General features: G+C 37.5%; 1 protein-coding gene and 1 pseudogene across 8 annotated transcripts in view; one reads left to right on the top strand and one right to left on the bottom strand.

Moving 5' to 3' along the window:
* Window positions 1-1,534: 1,534 nt before the first annotated feature.
* MIOS (meiosis regulator for oocyte development) overlaps window positions 1,535-12,236 on the bottom strand; it is a 37,100-nt gene continuing 26,398 nt past the window's right edge. For 7 of the 8 annotated variants that reach the window (XM_005205180.5, XM_024990624.2, XM_024990622.2 and 4 more), the window contains exons 9-12: window positions 11,724-11,876; window positions 10,112-10,316; window positions 2,880-3,009; window positions 1,535-1,769 (exon numbers count right to left, since the gene is read on the bottom strand). In XM_005205180.5, the coding sequence (XP_005205237.1) occupies window positions 1,673-1,769; window positions 2,880-3,009; window positions 10,112-10,316; window positions 11,724-11,876 (585 nt within the window). In that variant the 3' untranslated portion in view covers window positions 1,535-1,672. Of the gene's footprint in view, window positions 1,770-2,879; window positions 3,010-5,016; window positions 9,057-10,111; window positions 10,317-11,723; window positions 11,877-12,236 lie in introns of those variants that run through there. The other variant, XM_059885532.1, reaches the window with a different exon arrangement.
* LOC101904794 (pancreatic progenitor cell differentiation and proliferation factor-like) lies at window positions 3,244-4,040 on the top strand (annotated as a pseudogene).

Below are 12,236 nucleotides of genomic sequence, written 5' to 3'. Positions count from 1 at the left end.
CATCAACTCAAAAAATTTACCTTACTTTAGCTAAGGAGAAATAAAAACGTATATGACAGTTTGACATTAAAGCCAATTTTTCATACTACAGAGTAAATCTGAAAGAAACACTTCAACTGAAGCAACTTTAAGGGTAAAGGTAATATTTTAATAAAGTGAAATCAGGAAGACTTGCTTAGATTAGAAAAAGTCCCCTTAGTAACAATCTTTGTTTAAAAAAACCAAATATATATACACACACACACACACACACACACACAAATTTCCAGTTCTTTGATTTAAACAAAAGATCATCATCTTGATGAGATGTTTACTGTAGATACGCAATTTTTTCCTAGAAAAGGACCTTTTGTAAAAAGACCTCAAAACAAAAAATAAATTGAATCTGCCTTTGTTCAGGACTTAGAGGTCTTATCTCAAATTAATCTAATAGATCTTAGTTTTACCAGGTAAAATTGCTAACATAAAAGCTTCTAAAATTCTTAAAGATATTTCTTCTTCAAAATCTAAGTTTCAGGCTTACTTTTTGTTTTTCTAAAAGTACAATTTCAACTATGAAATTCAGTCCTCCGCATATGTCAGATGATGCTATAAATCTTTGTATTTCTCTTTTAACTATCTAGCTGTGAAAAGGGAAAAAATAAAATTTTAAAATGAAGTCCCTGTTTTGGCCCAGATATACTTACTTTTAGAAATGTAAAAAGATGAAATTGTCTCCAAAGTGACTCTGTTTTCCTCAACTTCTCCATCTACCTTTGAAAAAACAGAATATTCTACAAGAGGGGCTCTCACAGTAGGGACATATAGATTATGCTGAATGGTTGGTCACATAAAACCTTGTACAAACTCTGCATTCTGCACAATGCTTCCAGATCATGAGCATAAGTTGATAAATTAACAGGGAAAGAAACCTTAGAAGATGTATCAGGACACTGGGAAAGCAAAAGGTGGAAATGGAAAATTTTATACACTTTTCCTTAAAATGGTGCATATTTTTCTCCTCATATGAGAAAAAGTCATACGATACTTTCTCAGTTTTGACCTTTCTTAGGAAGACAGTAAATGTCAGTGCCAAAAGATTTATCTTAAAATGAAAGTGTATGAGAGAAAAGACTCCTTAAAAAATATGTATCAATCATACATTGAGAAATAATTCTCCAGTGTAGGGTGTGTGTGTGGGGGGTCTTTCTAATTCTAAAAGTAAAAACCCACAATATTATCTGAAAGGAAACTAAGCATGGTTGAGCTTAAACTACTGTCTGAACCACTAAATTATTCATATTATTCTATTTCAAAAGTGTGAAGATTTTACTGAAAGATATCCAATTTCAACATAACAGGTATGGGTTCAAGGTCTGTTCTTAGTGATTCCAGAAACTGCTTGTAGAACATTCATAATTTCAACAAAACCCGAGGAAGTTCTTTCTAAAATGAACATCTTCAACCTACTCAACAGAATTCATGCTCACACCCTGATGTTCATTTCAGCAGCATTTGTCTCTGTGAAGTACATCAAAATCACTCAAACATCAAATTGCTGATTTGATAGAATGATTTATTTTCCCATTACAGGAAAGTCATGAGTGACTTGTTCTGAGGTATGTTTCTGAGCTACGAAGGACATCTATTAGGAAGCTCTGCACTTGAAGGTTCCTCTTTAGGTGACAGCATTTTATGGCTGGACAGTCTCTGCGGGAACCAGATTCCCTGTTGTGTCCAACTGCATACATTTACACGTGCATGCAGACACGGGACACTCGGCGTGATCCCTGAAACACAAGTCAAGTCACAGTTAAAAATCTAAACTACACATACGTACACACATTTATCTTATAGCCTATTCATATCTATAATGCAATTTTTCAAAATGGCATTTGGAAAGATACAGGAATTAAAACCTGAAGACCAAAAGCATTAAACTAGAAATAAGCACCAAGCTGAACATGGGGGAAAAGTTACTGAAAAATGAACAGCTTTACTTTCTAAATATATCCCATTTACAGTTATGACCATAACAGTCTGTGCTCAGAGTTTAGATTTAAGCCCATGTGACAAACTGGGTGCAAACGTTATAGCAACGAAGTGGACAGGGCCACCGATACCACTCAAAGTGAGAATGAAGGTCGCTCAGGTGTGTCCGACTCTTTGTGACCCCCACGGACTTTGGACCCCCATACAGTCCATGGAATTCTCCAGGCCAGAATACTGGACTGGGCAGCCTTTCCCTTCTTCTGGGGATCGTCCTAACCCAGGGATCTAAACCCAGGTCTCCCACATTGCAGTCGGATTCTTTACCAGCTGAGCCACAAGGGAAGCCCAAGAATACTGGAGTGGGCAGCCTATCCCTTCTCCAGGGGGTCTTCCCGACCCACGAATTGAACCTGGATCTCCTGCATTGCAGGCGGATTCTTTACCAACTGAGCTATAAGGGAAGCCCTCAAAGTAAGCGTTAAATATAATCTTGAGTCTCCTTTGTATGAAATGTTTATTTTCTACATAACAAGCTTATATAAAAGATAACTATTACAGGAGTTCGACAAGTATTCTATCATTTAACTCACATACATACTAGACATTATATATGATGGGATATTCAGTCAGTTGTAAAAAACTGTAAATATATCCTCTCCCCAAATAAAGTTAAATAATGCTTTTCATACATTTAATTCGTACATTTATTAAAGTTTCTTAAATTTAATTTTATAGTTTAAGATTATACAAACCAGTGATACAAATGTCTGCGCCATCTGTGTTAACTTAAGTGACAGTAAAAAACAAATCCATCCATCCTCTGGCTGTATAAACCTGAAGTGTTTAAAAGGCCCTCTGCTTTACCTCCTGTAACCCCAAGCCTACTAAAGAAGGAATGTACCGATTACCTGAACCAACTAAGCATGTGTCCGGCATGTCCACCGTGCCTGCAATTGTGACACCATGTAAACCAGTTGTTAAACTGAGCTAATTTTTTGTCCTTGCTCAAGTCTACTTTTTCATCTGATTTGGATCCTCCTATGGGTTAAAAACAATGATCTTCATTAACTATAGCATAATACTTGATTCAAAATTTCTTAAAAGGTAAATCTGAATTTATGTCAAAATACAAATCACACATCATATTGAAATAGCAGTTTTAATGTTAGAATGTAGTTTAGATTGAAAAATAATAACCAGAATTTCTTGTATTTTTAATAGTCAATAATAAGTGGAAAAACAGACATTATCAAACCTACTAAGAAGTAATCCGGGCCCTCGCGTCTAGTTTGTGGAGTGGCCTCCCGCTTTTTCTTATGCAGATGGGGTCTGTGGCCTAGCGCCCCCGTGCCCACCGTCCGTGATCTCACGCCGAGGCCCTGGAGGGGTCGCCGCTGAGGTTTCTACTAGCCCGCAAGCAAGAGCATGGCAGCCATCCCCTCCAGCGGCTCGCTCGTGGCCACCCACGACTACTACCGGCGCCGCCTGGGCTCCACTTCCAGTAACAGCTCCTGCGGAAGTGCTGAGTACCCTGGGGAAGTCATCCCCCACCACCCGGGTCTCCCCAAAGCAGACCCGGGACACTGGTGGGCTAGCTTCTTCTTCGGGAAGTCCACTCTCCCGTTCATGGTCACAGTGCTGGAGTCCCCAGAGCACTCGGGAGTCTGCCCAGGCCTCCACCAGCACGATCACATGTGACCTGGCTCGGGAAGCTGTGGGGAAGCAGCAGCCCAGCGGCCAGCCTGGCAAAACCAACTGCAGGCCCCCGTCCTGAGTGACCACCACCAGCTGCCAGGCTTCCTTTCAAGGCGCTAGGCTCATCAGAGCCCTCTTCCTCCCCCTGCCCTGTACCCTCCCTTCCCTTCCTCTCCCCAAGACCAAGCAGGCTACAGTCAAGGGAAGCAGTTCACTTTTTAATATCAAAACAGCAAAACACCAAAAAGGAAGTTGAGAGAATCCCACTCTCTGCTATCCGAGCCACACAAACGCTCCTTCCTCACACCCCATGACCCTGTGCCTTGCCCAAGTGGACAATAAACTCCAGGAGTGAGCAAAAAAAAAAAAAAGAAGTAATCTGAATTAACAATTTTAGAGAAATAATCAGTAGTTTAAAAATCTTCTCATAAAGAACACACCAAGTTTGGTTTACAGGTGAGTTCTACCAAACACTGAAGGAACAGGTAATTTTCATCTACACAAACTTCAGGGCTTCCCAATTGGCACTAGTGGTAAAGAACCCACCTGCCAGTGCAGGAGACATGAGAGACGTGGGTTTGATCCCTGGGTTGGGAAGAACCCCTGGAAGACGAAATGGTAACCCACTTCAGGGCCTGGAGAATCCCATGGACAGAGGAAACTGGCAGGGTACAGTCCACAGGGCCGCACAGAGTCAGACACAACTGGAGTGACTTAGCACGCACACACACCTTTCCAAAGTATAGGAAAAGAGTGGAAATTCCCCAATGCCTTTCATAAGGCAGGTATAACTTTGCTAACAAAACCAGACAAAGGTAACATAAAAAAGAAGATTATAGGCCAATCTCCCTCCTGAACAGACATAAAATCCTAAATAAAACATTAGCAAACAATATGACTCAGCAACTCTCTGGTGATTTAGTCACTGTGTCGTGTCCAACTCTTAAGACTCCATGGACTGTAGTCTGCCAGGCTCCTCTACCCATATATTCTCTAGGCAAGAATACTGGGATGAGTTGCCATTTCCTTCTCCAGGGGATCTTCCCAGTCCAGGAACTGAACCCACGTCTCCTGATTTGCAGGCAGATTCCTTACACTGAGTCACGAGGGAATCCCTTGGCTTCCATGAAAATGAACTAAAGAAACTTCTGTGCATAGTGAAAGGAGAAATATGCAGGAATGTTCATAATAGTAAAAATCTGGAAAGAAACAAATGTCCAATGGAAGAATTTGTGTTACAGTCATAAATGGTAAGTAGTAATAAAAATGAATAAATCACAACTACATTCATCAGCACAGCTGAAACTAAAAAACAAGCAAACTCGAATAAAAACGGCAAGTCAAAGGATATATGCCATTTGATTCATTTATAGAGTTTAAAACACAGACAAAAGTAAATGTGTGATAAAACTACACAGACAAGCAAGAGACGAAATTAATAGATGATTTAGGACAGTAGTGACCTTTGAAGAGGAGCCCACAGAGGTGTGAAGAGGCAGGCAGAAATGACCCAAGGCACTGGTACAGACAGTATTATCTTAAGCAGGGTGGGAGACTCACTGACGACTGATTTATCACAGTACGTGATGAGTACATTTGTATACATCTGTACTAGAGTCCACAAGAAATGGAAGAAAAATGTTATTCATTTACATTCACACACACACATTTATGTAACTTGCAATGCTTGAAAAATCCTCATTCCCTTAATTTTGGCCACCTTAATATGTTTCATTTCGTTCTAAAACAGCAAATCAAAATATTTTATGACCATATATAGAGAAAAGGATAGAAAAGTAAAAATATTAAGCTTAAATAAGCAACTGTGTACCTATTAAGACATAATGCTATATTCAGAAGTTCACCTGGGTCATTGCTGATCATACTACTGCTAGGACAGTCTTGCAAACAATTTTTTAATATACTTATTTCTTTTTGTAATGGTATGAAAATGAAAGGATATAATGGTGGTTCAAGGATTTAAGATATATACACACTGAAATTCTTCCTAAAAGCTTAACAAAAACGATTAATAATGAAAGGAAGGAGAAGAGGGGAGAAAGAAAATATAGACCTTTAAGGATAAAGCATTTTATACTTTTGTGTATAGTTCTCACTGGTGATTTCCTCTTTGTTTTTGTAACTTCTAATCCATAGAGAAAACAGACTGAATCCAGGACAGATTAAGTCTTGGCTTCTGATAAAGCTTAAAATAACAGCACTACCTCACTGCCCTGCGAGAAGGCTTTTAAAGATCAAACAGCTTTTATTTTATTTTTTCAATTTTTAAAAATAATTATTTTTAAATTGTATATATTTGGTCATGCCAAACAGCATGCACGATCTTACGTCCCCACCAGGGATGGAGCCTGCACCCCTTGCAGTGGAAGCAGAGTCTTAACCACTCAATTGCCAGGAAAGTCCCTCAAACAGCTTTTAAATTTAAAAGATTTATATTAAATCATGAAGGTAAGTGCCACAGAATAGGTAAGGGGAAACCAGAGTTTCACTTAGGCACTAACTAGAATAACAATAACAATAATGATGATAGTAAGAAGAAGAATAAACTAATATATAATCTAACTTTTACAAATGTATCACACCGAAAAGTTAAGCTCTACAAGGGCAGGGATTTTTGTCTGTTTTGTTTACTGTAACATTTCTAGTACTTAGAAAAAACAGGCACTAAAACACTGTTAAATAGATAATGTTTATAATTTTTAATGCTAAATATTAGTTCATAATTTGTAAGCATAACTAAATATGTATACTTATAAATTCAATGAGACACTTCAAAAGAAGTCCAACTTTGAAAGCACAACTCCGTGTAAAACTTTGCAACCCTCAGTTAAATAAACTTATGGAAACTCTGGGCAGTTGCATCACAAAGCATGATGGACGGATGCCATCTCTAACTGCAGACAGAGCTACAAGGAGGTGTGGACACCTGAATCTTTACACTGCCATGAGCCAGTATTTGATTTCTATTAGGTCCTATTTTACTTCAGAATTCAAGAGTCTTCTGCTTAAGAAAACGCTTACTACTCCGTAATTAACTCAGTCCAATCTGCCTTTAAAGATCAGAGCCAGGCTCCCCTGACTTCCCTACACTGTTTCCCAGACCCTGTCACACTCATCTACTCAGTGGTCTCCACAGACTCGCAGTAATTACCATCTTTACCAATCTCTTTACTCCAGTACATACTTTGTACTCTGTCTACAACCTGGGCAGGCTTCTCCAAAATCTTCACATATTTAACTCTATCAAACTTTAAAGGACTAGCTTAAATGGCATCTTTATTTTTTTGGGGGGGAGGGGGAGAGTTTTTCAGATAGAACCAATGTTATCTTCTTTCAAAATTCCTAATATTTTCTTTAGAAAACATAAAAAATACCCTTTATTCACCTTAGAGAGCCAAGTGTATTTCAGAATTTGAAATATTTAGGGATGTTAGAAAAATAATGAGCAAATATTAAATTACACCCCCCAGAAAACCCTGAGGCAGCATCCTGTAATTAAACACATCAGTATTTCTGCGACGAAATATACGAATGTTCACAAAGAGAAATAAAAACTTTAATAACCTCATGTCAATTCTGAACAGATTTTTTTCTTTTGCCAAATGAGATTTTGAAAATTCAAAAAAAAAACAAAAAACAAAAAACACCCCAAACAAACCTAAACTTTGGCTTTTCAAATCTTACAGAGATTTGGGAATGACAGATAAAAGGACCTGTGGACAGGCATGCTCAGTTGCTCAGTCGTGTCCAGCTTTTTACAAGCCCATGGACTGTAGCCTGCCAGGTTCCTCCTGTCCATGGAATTCTCCAGGCAAGAATACTGGAGTGGATTACCACTTCCTATCCCAGGGGATCTTCCTGACTCAGGGTTTGAATCTGCATCTCTTACATCTCCTGCACTGGCAGGTGGATTCTTTACCACCGGCACCAGCTGAGAAGCCCCAAAGATTCTGAACTAGTATTTATTTTCTAGAACATATAATTTATTTTATGTTAGCTATCCATGCTCATTTATACATTTATACACCATAAGCTCTACGAGGATCTTTGAGTCATCCTAGCAATCAGCCTTAACTTAACTTAGTGCATTAAACAAATATTCAAATTTATATAAAGAAATTATTTCTACAGCAAATTAAAAAAAAACTGAAGCAAATATGAGAAAGTTTTAAGACTTGATAAACCTGGGTATTGAATTTTCATTAAATTAATAGCCTCTATGCTGCTGCTGCTGCTGCTAAGTCACTTCAGTCGCGTCCGACTCTGTGCGGCCCCATAGACGGCAGCCCACCAGGCTCCCCTGTCCCTGGGATTCTCTAGGTAAGAACACTGGAGTGGGTTGCCATTTCCTTCTCCAATGCATGAAAGTGAAAAGTGAAAGTGAATTCGCTCAGTCGTGTCCGACTCTTGGCGACCCCATGGACTTCAGCCCACCAGGCTCCTCTGTCCATGGGATTTTCCAGGCAAGAGTACTGGAGTGGGGTGCCATTGCCTTTTCCAATAGCCTCTATAACGGAGCTTAAAATGCTTTATGGTTTAATTTTCTTCAAATTCTAGAAAACTGTTTTTATCTTTTCTTACCTATTTCAAAAATAGAAAAATCTGAAAAGCTAGTATCTAGCAAAAAGCAATAGCACTCTAGCCAGTACAGTTTGCTGAGACTTACGGTCCAAAAGACATATTAAGTTCAATTATTTCTAAGTATTTAAGTTCACATAGAACTTACTAGACACCATATTTTGCTTCCTTGTTCTTTCATTGTAGTAGATTTTTATTTCAAATTGTTATTATCTATTTATTAGTAGCAATGCCTTCCCTGGTGGCTCAGATGGTAAAGAAATGGTCTGTAATGGGAGAGACTTGGGTGCAATCCCTGGGTCGGGAAGATGGAGAAGGATGGCAGCTCACTCCAGTACTCTTGCCTGGAGAATTCTATGGACAGAGGAACCTGGTGGGCTACAGTCCATGCAATCATAAAGAGCTGAACACAACTGAGGGACTAATGCTTTCTTTCAAGGCCATAAAAAAATTGATCAACATGCAGTGTAAAAAGTGAAAGTCCTTGATTAAAACAAGTCAAGACTAATGTGCATTTAAAACATTACATACTACATTTGTTAAAAAAAAAAAGGGGGGGGGCAGGGGGCCCAGTGGTTAAGAATTGACCTGCCAACGCAAGGGACATGAGTTCAATCCCTGGCTCCAGGAGCTAAGATTCCACGTGCCACAGGGCCACTAAGTCCATGCGCCACAACTGCTAAGCCACACGTCCTGGGGCCTGTGCTCTCACCACAGTGAGAAGCCCGGCACCGCAACTGGAGTAGCACCTGCTTACTGCATCCAGAGAAAGCCCATGAGCAGCAACACTGCTAAAAATAAGTAAAACAGATAAAAGAAATTCATGTTTTAAAAAAAGGATCTATTTTGAAAAATAGTAACTTAATGATACTAGCAAATCTCTTTCAGATGTTAAGGTAACAATAAAACAGTCTACTTAGAAGAATAAGCTACAGAAGAGAATTATAAAATTTCACAACTAGGAGGATCTCCCAGTCCAACACTCCGTATGTAAGTGGGTCAAAGTGACTTTCAATCTCACAGACTAAACATCACAGAGCCAGAACTAAAACAGGCATTCTGGTATCAGATGCAGTTCTTCATTCCTTATTCATTTACCATTATGCCAGATATTCAAGTGTTTCTAATTAAAATTTTTGCTTTAGTATGATTTTCAACTTATATAAATAGCTGAAATATCTCCAGCCACTAGGTATATTTATATTCGATTTATATTCGATTATATATCTACTGTTCTCAAAAATTTTCTCTATATGTTTACGTTAAGCAGTATACAATAATTCTAATATTTTTAACCATTAAAAAAGTACATATATTTACAAGACAGCTGACAGACATAGCAGAAACAACACCAAAACTTAGAAGGACAGGACTCTGACCGCTAGGTTAATACTTTCCCTATATATTTTCACAGGCAGATTTTGAAGATGAAGTAAGAGAAAATGTCAAAGTGGTCTGAGATGATCAAAAGTTCTTGATGTGCACAAGATGTCTGTTACTAGATGAGGCCACAGGACTTTTAAACATAAAATCTGAGGGAGCTCGTCTTAGAAAAAGTGGTAAGAAAACAGTATGTGATTATTTAATATTTAAGCTCTTCTTACAAACTTTAAACTGGTAAGCATGTAAGATTAGAGATACTGTGGATAGAGATTATACTTTTAATGTATAGATTTTATAAATTATAGAACACAAAAACTGCCAAGCCAGCAAAGTGGCTTGCTCTTAGAAATAATATAAAACCAAGGTGGTATGTCTTTTATTTACAACATTATTAAATCAATTACGTAGAAACAATTTCAGCTCAAAAAAGTATACTGAATTATTATATAGAATTATGTCATACCAGGACAACTAGAAACAGGTGTTCCCATATTAATGAGGCAAAGTGCACAGCGAGGAAGGGGTTTTCGACAGCCAGGGCAACTTGTGACTTTAGATTTCGTTGGTGAGCCACTGACACCATACTGACTGAAACCTCGGCCCTGATGGGGAACAGTGGAACAGCTGTAGGAGATAGACTTTCCACAAAAATTGCAACTCACAAACACCTAGAAAACAAATGAAAGGAGAAATAAATAAAATGCAAACTTCATGAATAGAATTTAAAATAACTAAAGTTTGATCCTAACAAATTATTTTTCAATAATTTTCAAAATTGTATTGTATACTGTAAGTTATCTGCTAAGCTGGTTAGTTCTAAGACTTCTACTTAGCAGTTACTTTATTTGAATACTTCTTCTTGTTACTTTGTTTAGTTATATTCTTCCTAACATCACTGACAGGTACAGAAAAACTCAAAAGCATTAGATTCCAAATTTTAGGAATAACAAAGACTAAATAAGAGTTCACGTGGGGACATTACAAAATATCCTAATATGACTTTTGATACAAATTTCAAAGATACAATATTCTGAACAAAATTTTCTTGTAAAGAAAATACTCATTTCCTAAGATAAAAAGGAGTTAGGGAGCCTATAACAGTAAATAGCTAAAACTTAGAAATAATAGCAATATAAACTATTCACTTTACCTTTATATTAAACTCCTAGACTCTCAAACACTTATGATACAGAGTAGTAACAAATATCATGTAACACTATTTTACTAATATTCAGGTTGTTTTAATACAAACAGAAATTTGTCAATTTTCTAAAACAGGAAAATAGCACCATCCAGTGCTCACATCGAGGATATACCTGACTGTTAATGAGATTTAATGCTTGGAATCAGATACAGTGATCTCATGTCAAGTGCTTTATGTAATAATTGATCTCATGCTGCTTTGTTTAAGTCAAAGTACAGTTGTTCTACAATACTGTATAATTTTAAGTGCACAGCAAAGTTAATTCAGTTTTAGAGTCTTTTCAAGAGTCTTTTAGGTTATAACAAGACAGTGTGCTATACAGTAAATTCTTGTTTATTTTAAATAGTGCTTATTTCATGTTTTTTAAACTACTGCTTGAAAAAATAAATTTCTATGTGTAATTAGACATATAGATATGTATGTATGTACCATTAAACAAATCCTGCCTTATTACATATAATAGTGCAGAAAACCACAATACCCAAGTGCAAAGTGTAAGAACATACAGTAGTTAAAATTTGAAAGGTCTTGGAATAGACTAGAAAGCCTCACTCAGACACTCTTAGGACTGAGTTAGGTTTGCCTAAGATCCTCTAGGTCTGCTGTGGTTTGTTCTGTGTTAGATTAAAGTGCAAGACACTGAGAGGACTGTGAGAAAGTGTAGGACCAAAAAAACACGAAAACTAAAGACAAAGTATAGTCTAAGACATCAGTGGGAAGTCAACATGAGCAAAGAACGAGTTTATTAATAGCAATTTATTAAATTGAATCCTCAGTTTACCCTATATAACATGCTGTAAACACTTCTTTTTTTTGGCTGGGCTATTAGGTACATGTTACAATTTGACTCTCTCCAAAACAGTACACTTACCTGTGCTAAAGGCTTAGAACTGGGATCCAACTTACTCCTGTGAATATCAAATTCAGCTCGTTTGTGCCAAAACCTCCAGGCATCTAACAAATTTCTATAATTCTCAATCCAGTACTGAACTCTTTCATCTTTAAGAACATCTAAAGGAGAACCCTAAAAAGAAAACATGAATTATTTCAGTTTTTAAAATTTTCCTGGCTAAGCCTGAAGATTCTAGGCAACATGTGAGTGTGAGTCACAAGCGAAGGAACAGGCCACCTTTTTGCCAAAAGCCGGCTCCTAATGAGGATACAGATAAAACAGTTGATGGAAGCTCCATTAATTTAAACTGGCTTCTACCAATGACATACATATGCACTGTGTACTATTATGCCTGGCCAGGGAAGTGTAATTCTCTCTTACTTAAGTTTAAAGACCTAAGAGCAATCAATTCACCTCCCTGGTTGAATGCAGTAAAATCAAAAAATGATGCAAATATTTTTTTCTCCCAACAATTAAAACTTCTAGGTTGAC

This window comes from Bos taurus, chromosome 4, assembly GCF_002263795.3.
Source record: "Bos taurus isolate L1 Dominette 01449 registration number 42190680 breed Hereford chromosome 4, ARS-UCD2.0, whole genome shotgun sequence".
Taxonomy (NCBI): Eukaryota; Metazoa; Chordata; class Mammalia; order Artiodactyla; family Bovidae; genus Bos; species Bos taurus.
Note: the sequence above shows the minus strand (reverse complement) of the source record. Positions and strands in the feature narration are given on the sequence as shown.